The 19,294-nt window shown below is 43.1% G+C and overlaps 2 protein-coding genes across 11 annotated transcripts in view; one reads left to right on the top strand and one right to left on the bottom strand.

Annotated features, from left to right (window-relative positions):
- ALPK1 (alpha kinase 1) overlaps positions 1 to 7,976 on the bottom strand; it is a 181,023-nt gene extending 173,047 nt beyond the window's left edge. For 4 of the 8 annotated variants that reach the window (XM_077476734.1, XM_077476737.1, XM_077476740.1 and 1 more), the window contains exon 1: positions 7,887 to 7,976. The gene's annotated coding sequence lies outside the window, so the exon portion shown is untranslated. Of the gene's footprint in view, positions 1 to 7,678 lie in introns of all 8 variants that reach the window. The other 4 variants (XM_077476738.1, XM_077476739.1, XM_077476741.1 and 1 more) reach the window with 2 other exon arrangements.
- On the top strand, positions 7,953 to 18,981 carry TIFA (TRAF interacting protein with forkhead associated domain). Of its 3 annotated transcripts, none has more exons than XM_077476743.1 (3): positions 7,962 to 8,100; positions 13,942 to 14,091; positions 18,167 to 18,981. In XM_077476743.1, exons 2-3 carry the CDS (start codon positions 14,080 to 14,082, stop codon positions 18,752 to 18,754), a joined length of 600 nt encoding a protein of 199 aa, XP_077332869.1. In that variant the 5' UTR covers positions 7,962 to 8,100; positions 13,942 to 14,079; the 3' UTR covers positions 18,755 to 18,981. The 3 variants fall into 3 exon arrangements, with proteins under 3 accessions (XP_077332871.1, XP_077332869.1, XP_077332870.1); XM_077476744.1 differs by lacking the exon at positions 7,962 to 8,100 and adding an exon at positions 12,021 to 12,172; XM_077476745.1 differs by lacking the exon at positions 13,942 to 14,091 and having other exon boundaries at positions 7,953 to 8,100.
- The last annotated feature ends 313 nt before the right edge of the window (positions 18,982 to 19,294 follow it).

Raw genomic sequence — 19,294 nt, 5'->3', positions numbered from 1 at the left:
AAGCTCGCGGATAGGGATGAGGACACTGAACATTGAAGCAGGGGGATAGGGATGAGGACACTGAACATTGAAGCTCGGGATAAGGATGAGGACACTGAACATTGAAGCTTGCGGATAGGGATGAGGACACTGAACATTGAAGCACAGGGATAAGGATGAGGACACTGAACATTGAAGCTCGGGGATAAGCATGAGGACACTGAACATTGAAGCTCGGGGATAAGGATGAGGACACTGAACATTGAAGCTCGGGGATAGGGATGAGGACACTGAACATTGAAGCACAGGGATAAGGATGAGGACACTGAACATTGAAGCTCGGGGATAAGGATGAGGACACTGAACATTGAAGCTCGGGGATAAGGATGAGGACACTGAACATTGAAGCACAGGGATAAGGATGAGGACACTGAACATTGAAGCTTGCGGATAGGGATGAGGACACTGAACATTGAAGCATGGGGATAGGGATGAGGACACTGAACATTGAAGCACAGGGATAAGGATGAGGACACTGAACATTGAAGCTTGCGGATAGGGATGAGGACACTGAACATTGAAGCATGGGGATAGGGATGAGGGCACTGAACATTGAAGCACAGGGATAAAGATGAGGACACTGAACATTGAAGCTTGCGGATAGGGATGAGGACACTGAACATTGAAGCATGGGGATAGGGATGAGGACACTGAACATTGAAGTTCGGGGATAAGGATGAGGACACTGAACATTGAAGCAGGGGGATAGGGATGAGGACACTGAACATTGAAGCTCGCGGATAGGGATGAGGACACTGAACATTGAAGCACGGGGATAAGGATGGACACTGAACATTGAAGCTGGGGGATAAGGATGGACACTGAACATTGAAGCTCGGGGATAAGGATGAGGACACTGAACATTGAAGCATGTAGCTCAGGATAGGCACTACAAGTCCCAGCAATGCAAAACCTACTAGGTAACAAGGGAAGTATTAGTGTTGTAACGAACGGCCCAGTGTTTGTGTTGTGTGTAACATCACTTCCGTAACATTATGTGATGGTTTCGCTGAACTGTATTGCCGAAACTATGTTGGAACGCACGGCGCGAGTGTTTGGAACGCATCGCGCATGCGCAGTACGCAACAGCGTGGCCCAGTGTTTGTGTTCTGTGTAACATCACTTCCGTAACATTATGTGATGGTTTCGCTGAACTGTATTGCCGAAACTATGTTGGAACGCACGGCGTGAGTGTTTGGAACGCATCGCGCATGCGCAGTACGCAACAACGTCACTTCTGCAGCATCCTGTGATAGGCAGCAAACTGTGACACTACACAGCTGCTGACTTTTAATATAAGGACACTACCTGTCCAGGGAGCCCATGATGTCGGCACCCAAAGCCGACCCGTCTATTGGCTTTGGGTGCAGGCGCCAGCATCCTTACTAAGACCCCTTTCACACTGGGCCGTTTTTTAGGCGCTTTAGCGTTAACAAAAGCGTCTGTGAAGTGCTTGAAAGAAGCCTCATCTGCAATCCCAATGTGCTTTAAGAGCCCTTTCACAATGTCAGCGCCAGAAAAACGCTCGTAAAGCGCCGCTTAAACTAGCAGCGCTTTACCAGAGTTTTTTGAGCGCTATTGGGGCGCTTTTAACCCCTGCTAGTGGCCAAATAAAGGGTTAAAAGCGCCCTAAAAAAGCTGCTGCCAAAAGCGCTTTTAGGCGCTTTTAAGGCGTTTTGCAGGCACTTCCCATTGATTTCAATGGGAAGGGGCGCTTTAGGAGCATTGTATTCACCACTCCAAAAGCGCTGTAAAAAATCTGCTTGCAGGACTTTTTTTGACGCCCTGCCAGCGCAGTGCCTCAGTGTGAAAGCACTCGGGCACATTGGGATTGCAGTTGCGGCTTCTTTCAGGCACTTTTTTTTTTAAGCTAAAGCGCCTGAAAAATGCCCCAGTGTGAAGAGGGATTTCAGTGTGAAAGCACTCGGGGTTTTACATTGGGATTGCAGTTGTGGCTTCTTTCAAGCGCTTTACAGGCGCTTTTTGTTAACGCTAAAGCGTCTGAAAAACGCCTGAAAAACACCCCAGTGTGAAAGGGGTCTTAGTAAGGATGCTGGCGCCTGCACCCGAAGCCAATAGACGGGTCGGCTTTGGGTGCCAACATCACGGCTCCCTGGACAGGTAGTATCCTTATATTAAAAGTCAGCAGCTGCCATGTTTGTAGCTGCTGACTTTTATTTATTTTTTTAATACAGGCTGGAACTCCGCTTTAAGCCTAGCCTAAGCCTTTAAGTCTGTTTCCTACTGCGCAATAGCGAGTCGTGCTGCGCTTTCTGAATGGTCCCGCTGTCTTCTGGCACCTGTGTGTGTCTCTCAGAAGGCAGTGGGGGGGGGGGGGGGGGAAGAGGGGCCTCTGAGGTAGGTTGCTGCGGCGACTTTGCATGGAAGTGGGAGCGAGTGCAACCCCCCCCCGAAAAGCTTCCACTTTTGGGTGGAACTCCGCTTTAACGTTATTCCAAAATGAAACAAAACATTTGTCTAAAGCCCCATACACAGCATTACTTTTTCTGCAGATTTTTGTTTTCAGATTTACCAAAACCATATTATATGAAGTCAAACCTTAAGGCTCGGTTTCCACTGTTGCGACCCCAAAGTTGTGCGATTTACAGCACAACTTTGCAATGTGATTTTTGATACGATATCATGCGACTGGTGAGAAGAAAGTCGTAAAAAAATTGTTCAAAAACCTTTTTTGGAGTTGCTGCGACTTGAGTCGCACCAATTAGAATGCGGACCATTGAAATACAAGGATTTTGACTTGTGTCATGTGTCAAGTCGCACAACTCAGAGCCTAAGAGTTTCAATTTGTATGCAATCAGGCACGCCCTTGTACTAAATGGTTTTGGTAAATCTGAAGACAAAAATCTGCAGAAAATCTAATAGTGTGTATGGGGTCTTATACTACTTTAAACTGGCAATACATTTGACAATTCCTATACAATCTCCATTAACCACTTTCAGACCGGACCATTTTGCTGGTAAATGACCAGAGGTCTTTTTACACTTTGGCACTGCGCTGCTTTAACTGGTAATTGCGCGGTCATGCAATGTTGTACCCAAACAAAATTTGCGTCCTTTTCTTCCCACAAATAGAGCTTTCTTTTGATGGTATTTGATTGCCTCTGCGATTTTTATTTTTTGCGATATAAACGTAAAAAGACCGCAAATTTTGAAAAAAAATGATATTTTCTACTTTTTGTTATTAGAAAAATCCAATAAACTCAATTTTAGTCATACATTTAGGCCAAAATGTATTCAGCCACATGTCTTTGGTAAAAAAAAAGTCAATAATTGTATATTTATTGGTTTGCGCAAAAGTTGTCACATCTACAAACTAAGGTACGTTTTCTGGAATTTACGCAGCTTTTAGTTTACGACTGCCTATCTCATTTCTTGAGGTGCTAAAATGGCAGGGCAGTACAAAACCCCCCCAAATGACCCCATTTTGGAAAGTAGACCCCCTAAGGAAATTGATAAGAGGCATGTTGAGCCCATTGAATATTTTATTTTTTTGCCTCAAGCGATTGAATAATGACAAAAAAAAAATTTTTTTTTTTTTTTTACACAAAGTTGTCACTAAATGATATATTGCTCACACATGCTATGGGCGTATGTGAAATGACACCCCAAAATAAATTCTGCTGCTTCTCCTGAGTACGGGGATACCACATATGTGGGACTTTTTGGGAGCCTAGCCGCGTACGGGGCCCCGAAAACCAAGCACCGCCTTCAGGCTTTCTAAGGGCGTAAATTTTTGAGTTCACTTCTCACTACCTATTACAGTTTTGAAGGCCATAAAATGCCAAGATGGCACAAAACCCCCACAAATGACCCCATTTTAGAAAGTAGACACCCCAAGCTATTTGCTGAGAGGCATGTTGAGTTCATGGAATATTTTATATTTTGCCACAAGTTGCGGGAAAATTACAAACTTTTTTTTTTTTTTTTTTTTTTTCACAAAGTTGTCACTAAATGATATATTGCTCACACATGCCATGGGCATATGTGAAATGACACCCCAAAATAAATTCTGCTGCTTCTCCTGAGTACGGGGATACCACATATGTGGGACTTTTTGGGAGCCTAGCCGCGTACGGGGCCCCGAAAACCAAGCACCGCCTTCAGGCTTTCTAAGGGCGTAAATATTTGACTTCACTCCTCACTACCTATTACAGTTTTGAAGGCCATAAAATGCCAAGATGGCACAAAACCCCCACAAATGACCCCATTTTAGAAAGTAGACACCCCAAGCTATTTGCTGAGAGGCATGTTGAGTCCATGGAATATTTTATATTTTGCCACAAGTTGCGGGAAAATTACAAACTTTTTTTTTTTTTTTTTTTTTTTCACAAAGTTGTCACTAAATGATATATTGCTCACGCATGCCATGGGCATATGTGAAATGACACCCCAAAATAAATTCTGCTGCTTCTCCTGAGTACGGGGATACCACATATGTGGGACTTTTTGGGAGCCTAGCCGCGTACGGGGCCCCGAAAACCAAGCACCGCCTTCAGGCTTTCTAAGGGCGTTACAGTTTTGAAGGCCATAAAATGCCAAGATGGCACAAACCCCCCCCAAATGACCCCATTTTGGAAAGTAGACACCCCTAAATTTAGGGGTACACTAGTGAGACTAGGTAATAAATGGCGGGTGCCCTGAAACTATAAAAAAATAACTAACCAACCAGCGTCACCTGTAACAGTTATATGGTGATCACTGGTGAAAGGGTTAACTAGGGGGCAATCAGGGGGCTTTATGCGGTAGTATATGGGGGTCCCTGGCGCTATAAAAAGCTGCGGCGAACCTAAATACCTACTTGCCTAACTAGCGTCACCTGTGACACTAATACAGCGATCAGAAAAACGATCGCTTATTAGGCTGGGTTCACACTGGAGCGATGCGGGAACGCCACGAATGCGCGGCGGGTTCCCGCATCGCATGCCTCCCGGCGGCAGTTCACACTGCCCTATGCGAACTGCTGGGAGTGTCAGTGAAATGTTACTGACACCCCCAGATCAGTTCGCATATCGCAGTGCGATCTGCAAACTCGGATCGCATGGTGTGAACACCCATGCGATCCGATTCTGCTGCGGGCCAAAAAAAGGGTCCCGTGCGAATTTGCGGCGGGTGCGGCGGGTGTGGCGGGTGCGGCGAATGGCTGAACTCGAATCGCACAGAGATCGGATGTGATTTGCACTGCAGTGCGAATCACATCCGTTCTCAAACCGCTGCAATCTGAACCCAGCCTTAGTGACACTGGCGACGGGGGGTGATCACGGGGTTAAACCTTTATTGGGGGGGTTAGGGGGGTACCTTAGAACTAAAGGGGGCTAACCCTAACTGCCCTAACAGTTATTAGTCACAAATGACACCCGCCGGGTGATCAGGGGGTTAAACCTTTATTAGGTAATAAATGGCGGGTGCCCTGAAACTATAAAAAAATAACTAACCAACCAGCGTCACCTGTAACAGTTATATGGTGATCACTGGTGAAAGGGTTAACTAGGGGGCAATCAGGGGGCTTTATGCGGTAGTATATGGGGGTCCCTGGCGCTATAAAAAGCTGCGGCGAACCTAAATACCTACCTGCCTAACTAGCGTCACCTGGGACACTAATACGGCGATCAGAAAAATGATCGCTTATTAGGCTGGGTTCACACTGGAGCGATGCGGAAACGCCGCGAATCCGCGGCGGGTTCCCGCATCGCATGCCTCCCGGCGGCAGTTCACACTGCCCTATGCGAACTGCTGGGAGTGTCAGTGAAATGTTACTGACACCCCCAGATCAGTTCGCATATCGCAGTGCGATCTGCAAACTCGGATCGCATGGTGTGAACACCCATGCGATCCGATTCTGCTGCGGGCCAAAAAAAGGGTCCCGTGCGAATTTGCGGCGGGTGCGGCGGGTGTGGCGGGTGCGGCGGGTGCGGCGAATGGCTGAACTCGAATCGCACAGAGATCGGATGTGATTTGCACTGCAGTGCGGTGCGAATCACATTCGTTCTCATAAACCGCTGCAATGTGAACCCAGCCTTAGTGACACTGGCGACGGGGGGTGATCACGGGGTTAAACCTTTATTGGGGGGGTTAGGGGGGTACATTAGAACTAAAGGGGGCTAACTCTAACTGCCCTAACAGTTATTACAGTCACAAATGACACCAATGCAAAAAAAAAAAAAAAAAAAAAAAAAATGACATTGGTGTCACTGTGACTGGGGGGCAGGGGTAATTGGGGGGGTGATCGGGGGGTAAAGGGGGGGTGTGAGTGTGCCTGGCATGTTCTACTGTGTGTGGGATGTGTTGGTGCAACTCACTGATCCGCTCTCCTCCGTGTCGGAACGAAAAATACCGACACGGAGGAGAGAATACATCACTTCCTCTCCTGTGTTTACATTACAGGAGAGGAAGTGATGTCACCGGGGATTTCTATTCGTCGGGAGCGATCGCGAGGGGGTGGCCATGAATGAATGGCCGTCCCCTCGTCCGGGATCGCTCCCGAACGAAAACCGACCGCCGCAGGCACCGGGCGGGGGCCCGATAGGGCCCCCGACCCGCGGGAGGCAAATCACGTACATGTACGTGCTTATGCCTGCCCGTGCCATTCTGCCGACGTACATCGGCGTTAGGCGGTCGGCAAGTGGTTAAAGCAGTAGCATACCTCCCAACTTTTTGAGATGGGAATGAGGGACACCTATCACCAAAAGTATGCAGGCATAAGACACACCCCTTGCCACACCCCCTTAAAGGAGAATTGTACAAAAAAAGAAGAAGATTGGTTAAACCCACAAGTGTTTTTTTTTTACCACTACTATTTCTTTATTTTGGCTTTTGGAATTTACAAAATGCAGCAATTTAAAAATCAGATGATAGGTTTAGCGATGGGAAACAATTTCTGATAGATAAAAAGTGCATTTTATACATGCACACATATATATTGATCAGGCCAAAATGAGGGACAAATGAGGAGGAATGAGGGACAGAGGGACATTGCTCCAAATCAGGGACAGAGCTCCAGTTGGGAGCTATGCGGTAGTAAACCACATCTATTTTATTTTTTTATTTTAAACCCTGCAAGGTAAAGGCATAATGTGCTAGTATGAGGAGACATTCACACTGCATGCAGATGGTGATGTGCCCATGACGTCAATGGCTGCATGTAGTATGAATATCTCCTAAACCAGGGATATGCAATTAGCGGATCTCTAGCTGTTGCAAAACTACAAGTCCCATCATGCCTCTGCATCTAGGTGTCATGCTTGTGGCTGTCAGGCTTGCTATGCCTCATGGGAATTGTAGTTCTGCAAAAGCTGGAGGTCTGCTAATTGCATATCCCTGTCCTAAACTGTGCAGGTTTAGGAGACATTCACTGTACTTACAGGTAAGCCTTATTTACCTGTAGGTAAAAGTAAAAAATAAGAGTTTACGTCCACTTTAAATTGTCTAACACTATTATGAGGACAACTCTAAACAATCTATTGAAAGCAATACAATCAGGCAGAGCATTGCACTACATAGTTGATGGTAGATCTAAAGGTGATTGTACAATCAGGTTGTATAGTGTATGGTCAGCTTTATCTGTGTATATAGCGGTGTGCCTGCTTTAAATGTAAACACACAAGTGTCAGTATTGAAATACCTGGATTGGACACTGGAGTTGATGACGTCAGGTATGGAAGGGGCAATCCTGGAAGAGCAGACTTCCGCAGAATCATTCCGCAGAAGATTGGAGCCTAGGGAAGTCTATTAACATTCCAGGAGATGATTGGATAAGCCCAGAGATCAATGGGACTATTACAGGAGAGAAAAGAAGCATATAAGAGTGCAAGGCAGATATAATAACTAACCTGATCCTGACTTCTGTTAGCTGATTTCCAGTAAGACAGTGACACTAATAGAGAGAGGGAGGAGACCAGGATGTGTGTAGGGAATAGGAGGGCTCATGTGAAAGGCAGGACTACACACACTGAGTCACCCTCCTCTCTGATCACACACACACTCACACTTCTCTGATAAACAGTCTGGTTTACATTGTGATCGAGCTGATACTGAGAGCAGCAGGTAAGTGATTTTTAATAATCTGACCTCTACGCATATCATCTGTGTGTTTGGGTGCTCGATACGGGTGATTGTAGCCGCATTAGTGCACTTGCAACAAAGCAACGGAGTACTGTCTGTGATACTTTTTATATTTGCACTAACATTTGAATCTTATAGTTTATGCAGTACTACAAATAATGTATCTGATGACTTTTAATAAAAAGACACTTATGGCGAGTACATACGATCTGAAAATACAAGTATAAAGTGGACAAAAAATACCGCTTTCAACGCGATCGTACGATAATCGGATCGTTAGTACAGAGCTTTCAAGAGCCGATCAGGACAGTTCATCAAATATTATTCGATTGGACAAGCATGAAAACTTTCCTCATACGATATCAGATCGTACGATTTTCGTTTGGTCAGTACAGTTGTCATTCGAAAATACAATATAAATACACTACAACACATTACATCACTTGCGATTTTTTTTTTTTTTTCTGTCGTACGAGAATTTTCGTGACTTTAGTAACCTATTCAATTTCCACTTGCGACTAGTAAGCAAAAAAAGTCGGACGATCTGCTTAATCATTTTTTCCCAAATGCATACCCCTCATTCTTTCCATGTACACTTGAAAATGCAAAATTCAGAGTTTCTATGCATTTATGAATGTTTAGCATTTTTTGTTTTCTGTGAGAAACTGACTTGTTTTTTTTTGTTGTTGTATTAATTATTTTATTTTTTTCTGCCTCTAAACTCTCCTCTTAAAATATGCCTCTAAACGTCCCAATGTGCATGAACACATAGGACAAAAGTGAGCTGCTTCTACAAGCAGGAGAGAAAAAAAACGCAAAACTCCTGTAGAAGTAGCGTTTTTTTTTTTTTTTTTAAACCCAGTGAGCACGGACCCTTACTTGTTCAGGGATCCAGTGCCATCCTCACGTTCTTCACAGGCCTTTGGGTTCCTGGTGCTGGCATGTTTACTAACAGAAGCCCCGGCTGTGACTCCTTGCGGCTTCACAGTTGATGCGCTTAGTGAATGGTCCTGCAGCAGCAAATCGCAGGTCCCAAAAGGCTGTGGGAAGAGGGGGGCAAACAATCCGAGCAGAGGTTTGAGCGGGTACCTGTCAAAACCAGATACCCACTCCCCTTCAAATAAATAAATGTGTCTGAAAATCGTAACGGAGGGAGAAGGAGGTGGAAAAGCGAAACTTCCACTTTTGGATGAGGTTCTGATTTAAATATTACTGCAAATAAAGTATTACAGACAGTTGTTTTTGGTGCATGCTACATAATTGATATGGTACTAGACCTCCTTTCTAAAAAAAATCCAGGGTCACTGGGTATTTGGGATGCCACATATGTCATTTTTTTTATTTTTAATTACCAGGCCACGCCCCCTATTTATTTAGAAACATTCCTTTAAAAAATAACTATACTCTATTTAGAAACATCTGGTAACAACTGCAGCATTCCTTAGGTAAAACTGTGCGGTTGATGACTTGAAAAACCAGTAGTACCCCTAGCATTTCTATTCAGCAAAACTCTCCGCACAACATCAAAGAATTGAGTGAAATGCCATTGTGTGACACTTCAATACAGTTTAAAAAAAGTAAACAGTGCAATGCGTCTTAACAACACATCACTTGTCCCCTAGGGAGCCTCCTACACGTCACACACCAGCGCACACACACATTTTAGCATGGAGGCTGGTGTGAATGAGCCCTTAAAGAGTCAGTACCCAATGGGATTCCTGTACTGCTTTATGTGGTCCTGGAAGCCAGGCTATATTCAGTATTGCTTGAAATGCTATCATGTCTGTCATTGGGGATTGTGGTTAGTTTAACCCTCTCAATTCCAGAGCTATTTGGTGGTGTGTTTTTTTTTTTTTTTTTTTTTTTTTTATTATATTTATTTATTTTTTAAGTTTTTGTTGTTCAAAAAATAATAATTTTAGGCCTGAAGATAATATAAAACATTATATATTTTCTGAAAGCAGACACCCCAGAGAATAAAATAGTGGTAGTTCCATTTCTTTATGTTAAAAGATATTAGTGCAACAGGTTAGGAAGTGCAAAATTTCAGTAAAAATACTCTGAAAGTAATTTTAGAACACATAAGCACAATAAATTACCAATTTTTTGGTCAAATATAAAGATGAGGTTGCCCCAAGTAAATAAGATGCCCAACAAGTCAAGCCTTAGAACTAGGTGCACCCGTGAAACAGCGACAAACTTCAGTTCCCATATATGTTATGATTAGTGGGCCTAGAATTATTGGTAATGTATAATTTGTAGTGCAATAAACATAGGAACCCCAATGCATGCGTTTAAGTTTGTACACGTGTATGTGGGCTCAGAATGTTTGGGGGGATTTTAAGTGCTGGGGTGGGACTTTCATTTTTTACAGTTTTTTTATTTATTAATTTTTTTTCCCTAAAGCAGTAGTAAATCCCGCTTGGTCATTTTTACCTGCAGGTAAGCCTATAATAAGGCTTGCCTGTAGGTAAAATTAATATCTCTTAAACGTGCACTGTTTAGGAGATATTCGCCCTGGATGCAGCCAGTTATGTCACCAGCGCATAAGCTTTGAAGGTCTGGCATACTTTGCCGTACCTTCAGAGCTTCGTTCCAAAATGGAGGGCTGGAAAAAAGCCCGGGGGAAGATGTCCGTTCTCTCAGCGGTGACAGCACATCGCTGGTGGGCTTCGTTCCAAGGTAAGTATTTCATAATGTGCCACGGCCACAGCCAAGGTTTACTACCGCTTTAACTTTTTTATCACATGGGAACAAAAAGTCCTCTATGTGATGACTCTTTGCTGACAGGTTTTCTTTAATGAGATACCAGGGGTCTTGTAGACCCCTGATGTTTCCCCTGCCCTCCATTGAATGTAATGAAGTGTAGATTACATTGCAATAGACCAGTGCTCTCCAAACTGCGGCCCTGGAGCCAGATGTGGCCCTTTGCCTGCCTTTATCCGGCCCTTGGGGAACTATTCCTCTTACAGTTATGAGACAGTTTTTGTCCAACTGACACCCAACAGCGGGGCATCATTTCTCCCCCTAACACCAATAAATAGGGCATTATTCCGCCCAATGATATCAACGATTGGGCACTATTCCTTCACTATGGTGATGTTTATGCCCACTGATGTCTGGACAATTTCCACTACCACTGGCCACAGTCCGGCCCCCCTAAAGTCTGAAGAACAATAAACCGGCCCTTTGTTTTATACATTTTGGAGACCCCTGCATTAGATTCTTCCCCAGCCATACAGGCTGGAGAAACTTTAGCGTTTTTGTGCGGGCGTGGCAGCCTATTCAAATGAATGGACTGCCATGCCTGTATTTCTGCCAAAAAAAGGAGCATTTTAAAAACGCAGCCCTGCAGGGAAGTTGCACGCTCTTTTTGACCATGCGATTTCCCTGCGGTTCCCACACACTCACTGCGATGCTACATGCGTGGGGGTGCCATTCAGAATGAATGGCAGCCCTTGGCGATTCCACAGAGCAGTGCGTTTTCACTTGCGGGTGTGGGAATCGCTGTGAAACCCGCAGCCACGCGGACAGATGTGAACCGAGGGTTAGACTTAATTTACGTGCTTACATGTGTAAACGTATAAAGCACGTTTTCTTGGATGCCGATTTTGGATTCTAAATAACGACAGATCTGAATGCAGTGCATGTTTACACTCCCGTGCGAATGGCTCCATGGAAAACTTGCAGCTGTATTCAGATTTTGTAATAAAAAAACACTTGGGTGCTATAATAAATAGAAATCTTTACATGGAGGGAGTTGTAAGAGGTGTCTGTTCTAAAGACGAAGCATTACATCATGTCCCCCGCCTGTCTATACATAGTATAGCACTATATGGGAATTTCCCGGCAGTCATGTGGAGGGGGGAAGACACTTCCACCCTTCCCCCTTAGGAAATGTATGACTGAGGAAACACACACAAACATAACCCTGGCAGCGTTAGCTCAGCAGCACACATTTCACAAGTTTTCTGTGAGGTGCAATGTAATACAATGGTGGGTGTGTTCCAAAGTAAAGATATCTGTCTTGTGTAACCTTAAGAAGCAATGAGTGGTAAGTCCCTTTTTTTTTTTTTGCATGTTTCTGGTGTTTGTGGAAGTAACATAGCTGAAGCAGCTGTTTGTCTCCTAGGCATGACTCCTTTACCAACCCCCACACTGCGCTGCCTGTTGAATACTTCTCATTAGGAATGAGCGTGCTTTCATTCAAAACGGGACTTTCCATGACAAGGCTAGAGGAAATATCGATGGAGTGCAAGTGCGGCGTTCCATTTAGGCCCCTAAATTACACCGATGCGGTGCGTTTTACCACGCCACATGTGCAGTGTACCTTTCATGTGGGTTAACTGGGCTTCGCCATAGACGTCAGACTGTTTTGGTGCACTTTCAGAAAACGCACCAAAACCACCTGGCACAAAATAAGTCTATGGCAAGGGCACAAAACCAACGGGTACATAGCTCTACACAGAGTGGGAAAAGCACACTGCATCAGTGTAAAAGTGCCCTTAGATCTACAAGTCCTTCTGCCATCGTGGAAGATGGGACTCCTAGTCTTTTCATTCCCAGATTCTGTGATTGAATGACGTGGCGGTGTGGGCAGAGCTATACACAGCCATGCCAAATTCAGAAATACAGAGGGTGCTCCAGGGAGAACTATTGGATTCAGTAAGGCTTAAAGGGTACTTATTATAATGACAAAAATCAAAATGTATTTTAATATAAAAAATACAGATAAAAAAGATAGTGAGTACAGTTATACACAAAGTCGTAGGAATATACACAAAGTTCCTATTACAGACAAAGTTAAATACTGTATTCACACTTATATGTCCAACCGATTCTACATGCTTCGCCGGGAAGGCTTCATCAGGAAAGTGGACGAATCTGATTAAATTAAAAGATAATGTGTTATAAAGCCTATACTTACTTGCTCTGTGCAAATGTTTTGCACAGAGCAGCCGCTATCCTCTACTTCTGGGGTGCCCTGCCGGCGCTCCTGGCCCCTCCTCTTTATTGGGTGCCCCAGAACCCAATAAAGAGGAAAACCGTAGAAAACCGGGGGAACATATGCAGGCTCCCTCCCGAGTCCTGCTGCTGCGTCCATTGACATAGACAGTGGGACTCGGGACCCCCCTGGATCCATGTCACTGGATTTGATTGACTATGCACATCGCTGGATCAGATGGTCTCAGGGAAGGGCAGCTGCAGCACAGAAGGTTCTTCACCGCAATGCATAGAATTTACAACCACTTTAAGCTGGCTATACATTTACAATCCTGTTGTACAATTTTCCTTTCGATTTACCAAAAAAACATATATGAGATCAAACCTAAACAACACTTTCACTTTGTATCCAATCACGCAGGCCCTTGCATTTCATAGTTGAAAGTAGCTCTAAAGGAGATTTCACAGAAATTTGGTAAGATTTGGTCAGCCTTAGATGACACCTGTGGTTGGGGGTGGCAAACATAGGTGGTTTTCCAAAAACTGCAGCCATGAACTTGGAATTCTTGTTTTACGCCTGTGATAAATTTTCGTCTAAAAGTGATCCAGGCAACTGTAAAGCCGTCTAATCACTTTTACAGTACCAGGAATGTGCTGCCTTCTGTTTCCAGCCACGGTGGGTCTCTGGCTCTCCTGTTCTTATGGGGAGCCCCAGTCCACAGTAAATTGCCTGACCATAATGTGCATCCGTACAACAACAATTTGCATCTGTACAGCCCTGCCTGGCTGCCTTTTGCAGCTAATCGGCTTGTCTACTGGGGCGATTTTTCGATTTCTTCCACAAAAACCTGCATCTTTTTTGTCTCCAAAAAAAAATAGGTATTTAGGAAGTGACCGTGTTGCCTCCCGAATGCCTGTCAGCTGTGCCTGCACCACTCTATGAAAAGCAATTTACTGCGGATTACTCTTCAGGCGGCAGTGCCACTATAAACGAGCCCTAACGCTGAGGGTGGAAACATGGTCAGAAAGGTATACTAAATCTAATCCTTCCCCCTCCCTGTGCCTTGTTTTACTTGTATATGGTGTATGTCCAATTTTGGTCCACTGTGCACTATTATGCATGTACGTTAAATGCACCGCCATTTTCTGTGTGGGTCCTCAGAAAAAGTAGATAATCTTTACGCACACTGGACGTTTTAATGCTGCTGTTAGGGGGGTCTTTCATTTTATTTAATTATTTATTCTGTCTCTAAATGCATGTTAGCTTATATGGTGTATTTTATATAGGTTTTTTGACTGACAGGCAGGGGTGTTTAGTGGCAGAGAAAACCCCCATTGCCAGTACATGCAGAAACAGCACTGTTTTGGCAGAAAAAAAAGCTTCACATGGGTAAATGCATCTAAATGTGTGTTAACCCTAGGTGTGTTTAGCACTGGGGCATTAATTAATTTCAGTGGTCAAAAATGAATAATGCCCAATCTCTTGATGTGCCTAAACACATTGCATAGGTTTAAGAGGTTTTTTTTTTTTTTTTTTTTTTTTTTTTTGCCTAAACACAGCTGCCATTAGGAAAGGCATCTAAGAGAGATGGGCAAATGGCAAGTGTGCATGAGATCGTAAACGTCAAACTTTCCTAGTTACTAGAATACGTTGTTTCTAAAACGTATTCATGTAGGTGGATTTCATTAGCATTTCAGCAATTCTATTTTTTAACCACTGTACCTCCAGGCCAATTCTGACATTTCCCTCCTACATTATCATTTGCTTTTGAAGAACATTACTTAGAACCCTCAAACATTGTGTGTGTGTGTGTGTGTGTGTGTGTGTGTGTGTGTGTGTGTGTGTGTGTGTTTTTTTATATATATATATATATATATATATATATATATATATATATATATATATATATATATATATATATATATATATATATATATATATATATAATTATTATACCTTGGTATAGTGTTAATAAGGTTGATGATTTTTTTTTTTTTTTTTTAAAACCTCGGTACAGTGTTAAAATTAAATAAATATGAATAAAAAAATGAAAGCATGCTCACACCCAACAATTTATTCTCTAGGGCCTCTGCAAAAAAAATAATAATATATGTATATTTTATATATATATATATATATATATATATATATATATATATATATATATATATTATTTTTTTGCAGAGGCCCTAGAGAATAAAGTGCTGGGTGTGTGTGTGTGTGGGGGGGGGGGGGGGGGGGTCGGGCATGCTTTAAATTTTTTATTTATATTTATTTAATTTTAACACTGTGCCGGGGTTTTTTTTTTTTAATGTATCAACTTTATTGATATCACAAGGGAGCAATAACATCCCTTGCGATAGCATGGGCCATGACAGGTCCTTTTTATGGTGAGATCTGGGGTCCTTTAGAAACTAGATCTTTCCCCCAGCTGACTTTTTCCGTCGGAATTTCTGACACACTAAGTTTGAGAGCTGGATCTAACATTTTCTGACAACAAAATCCGAACGTTTAAATTCCGAATGTGTGTAGCCAATTCCAACGGACAAAGTGCCACACATGCTCAGAATAAATTACGAGACTAAAGCTATTGGCTACTGGCCTGTTTATAGTCCCGCCGTACGTGTGTTAATTCACCGCGTTCAGAACGATCGGATTTTCTGACAACTCTGTGAGACCGTGTGTATGCAAGACAAGTTTGGGCCAAAATCGTAAAAAATATGATGGATTTTCTCGTCAAAGTCCGACCGTGTGTACAAGGCAAAAGACTTGAGCATAAACAAAAATGTTTTAAATACAAAGGGGTTGAGTTAGTAAAACTGGTGCAGCTGTGCATGGTAGCCAATCAGTTTCTAACTTAAGCTTGTTCAGTTAAGCTTTGACGAAAAAACAATCTGCAGCAGATTTTGAACTCTCTAGTTTTAGTAAATCAACCCCAAAATAGGCTATCTGTTTTATGAAATACTTACCAATAGTAATATTGGCTCATTGGCTCCCATTGCTGTCAATTAGAGTCAGTACAGGAGGGGGGGGGGGGGGGGTTGCAAGCCCCACTCTGTGTGTATTATGGGCACGCCGAGCAGGGCTCGGAAGTGAGCAGGCACGAGTGCCCTCATAGCAAGCGGCTTGCTGTGGGGGGCACTCGGCAGGAGGAAGAAGAAGCCAGGAGCGCTGGCAGGGGCCCAAGAGGAGGAGGATAGGGGCTCCTTTGTGCAAGACCATTGCACGGAGCAAGTAAGTATGATATATTTGTTATTTAAATTTTAAAAAATTTACCTTTTACAATCACTTTAAATGTTTTGTCTCAACCTGACACTTTTGCTGGACAGCTTTAAGGAAGTTGAATAATATTAGACTCACTGTCCAGAGCTCCAGGTGAAACCAGAGCCTAAAAACAACTTTTGCAGCCCCCACATCTAAGAACTGGTAAGCTCCAGTATATAGCTTGTTCAGCAGTTGAATTTGGGAACAAAATATCCATTAAAATGCAACTCTCCTGGTCTGAGTTTTGTTAAGTGGACCCGATCGGACCATCTATTGCCCTCTGTCACGGACATCCAATCCACTAAAAACAGATGGATGGAGAACCGTTCCACATCCATCTGGCGGATCATATTACAGTCGGATGGAAATGGACAGGCCCATAGAGGAAAGCAGGTTGTGTCTGTGTCCTCTGCATAAGCAGAGCGGACACGGACCTGTCATCTACCTGTTCAGCGGGGATGAGCAGGCGGATCCTCTGGCAGAGTCCATCCATCTGAAAGAGCTGGGTTGTTACTTTCAATGGAAGTTTGTCATGCAGACAATGCTTCCTTGCTACTAATAACAATTCATGGAGTCCCGCCCCCTATTGCTAATTGGGCTCAATTTTAACTATTTCCTTGCTGTTAAAGCATTGCGAGAGACTGGATTGCTCACTTTACGTGACCCTAACATACACCAAAATCATTTGACTAAATGGAAACAACCCAGCCAAAAATTTACAACCTGACAAACAGACTTCTTTTAGACCCCTTTCACACTGGGGCATTTTTCCAGCACTTTAGCGCTAAAAATAGCGCCTGTAGAGCCCCTGAAAAATGCCCCATCTGCAGTCCCAGTGTGAAAGCCAGAGTGCTTTCACACTCGGGCCTTGTGCTTGCAGGACGTTAGAAAAAGTCCCACAAGCAGCATCCTTGGGGTGGTTTGTGAGCGGTGTATACACCGATCCTCCATCGTCCATGCCTATTGGAATGCATGGGCAGTGCTGCCGAAACGCCTGCTGCAGCACAGGCGCTTTTAACCCTTTTTAACCACTTCTAGGGTGTTAAAAGTGCCCACTCCCGCCGGAATAGCAGCGGTGCTTTACCGCCATGGTATGAAAGGGTTCTTAGAAAAGTTTTTTCACAGGTAAACTGTAGTAGTTTCAGGATTCCCATATATCCTAACTTGTAATCTTTACTTGTTAAAATCTAAGGCATGAGAAAATACATTTCTAATGACTTTTGGGACAAATAATTTGACCAGTTTTACTTTATAATCACTATTTGTAGATGAGTATTTACTTACCATCGAATAACAACAGTTGAGAATATATTTGCATATATATGTACAAATCATCTCTGTGATGGGACCTGTCATGATACTCACCCTACGGTGGCAGAAGGGCACACATGATACTTTGACCATTTCTGTACCACGTAGCAAAAGAAGGAATTGTGCATCTTCAAGAAAGGTTTCCAGAAAGTTGTAAAAGCATCCTTTGTGATAGCAAGCATCTATGACACCCTTAGGGACTTGTTATCTCCATCTAGTACATAAACAGATTGAATATCATAAGTAATACTTGCTTTTTTTTTATTGGGTCATTTATGGGAGCCTATCTATAAATAATTTTATCATATATGGCCTGTTATTAAGAAACACACTAGTAGGCAATACAGGAAGAGACTGTTTTTACCAGATAAGATCCTGACTTGAGATAAGATAGTTTTTATTATTTACCTGAAATGCTTTGAAATGTTGCACTTTGCTTTATTGCACTCACAATCATTATACAGTATTTACACTTTATATAAAACAGTTTGCTTGCCTAATGAACTTTACGGATGCTGTGTTTTTCAGTTTGAAATGGCGGGCGCAGTGGTGACCAATGATGTGGACACTGAACAGACGCTCACTTGCCTGCATTTGAAAATGTACCATCCTCTTCTTCAACATGACCCAAGGATCTTCAGTGCCATTCATTTGGGAAGAAAAGAGGAACTAAGAGCCGAAGACCCCGCTATCTTTGGGCGGGATGTGTGCAAGTTCAAGTTGCTGAACACAAAAGTCTCCCGCCTGCAGTTTGAATTTAATTTTTTTAAACCTTTGCACAGCTCCAAAATGGCCTTTGAAATTAAAAACCTCAGCAAGAGAGCCAAACTGTATGTTGATGGCCTAGAACTAAGCTACCTAAACAAAGTGGATCTCCCACCTAAGTTCATGATTCGTTTTGGGGACTTTCAGATCTTAGCAGAGACCGAAGAAGGAGAATCCGAGGAAAAATACAACATCTGCTGTGAAGTGTCGCGCTACTCCCTTGTTCAGGATGTATCTGCTCCAATGGTTGGTATCTCAGAAACTGGTGTACTGAATAGTCCTACTTCTCTACATTCAACTATCTGCTGTAACTCCCCTCCTCCAGTAGAAGTTGATGAGAATGACTTTTAATAGAAAATAGATTTCATATGGACAATGAAGGAACTAACTTTAAAGACTTTTTGAATATATATAAATGTGATGCTTGTCTGTAATGCCTTCTCCAGGCATTTGCTGTGGCATATATTTAATTTTACTAATATTTATCACGCCTGTGTTGAGCTGTAGATCACGAACCTGACCTCTTCATTCAATCTCTGTCATGAGCAAATTATGGAGGCAGCTACTGCGAACATCTTTTTTTTTTTTTTCAGAACGCTAGTTCCTTGGTTGCCACTTTGATGCTTTACCTTGAATGTATTAGGTATCTGCTGTAAAACAAGTTTGGAGATAAAGTGAGCCGATACCCAGAAAGCGGCTGCATCTTCCCCTACCGCCGCTATTCCTTGCGAAAATGCAGCCACTGTTCTTGCAGATAGTCTGCTTGTGTCATTGAATGCAAATTTAAAAATGTGTTATATAGTATTTACTGTAGATCAAAGGTGTTAACTTTTCTCTATGTTTGACTTTACTTAGAAACCTTACAAGTTTGTTTTTTTTTTTTGTTTTGTT

This window comes from Lithobates pipiens, unplaced genomic scaffold (assembly GCF_037356315.1).
Source record: "Lithobates pipiens isolate NorthernLeopardFrog02 unplaced genomic scaffold, aLitPip1_a1.2 Scaffold_13, whole genome shotgun sequence".
In the NCBI taxonomy this organism is placed as follows: Eukaryota; Metazoa; Chordata; class Amphibia; order Anura; family Ranidae; genus Lithobates; species Lithobates pipiens.
This window is presented reverse-complemented; position numbering and strand designations above follow the sequence as displayed.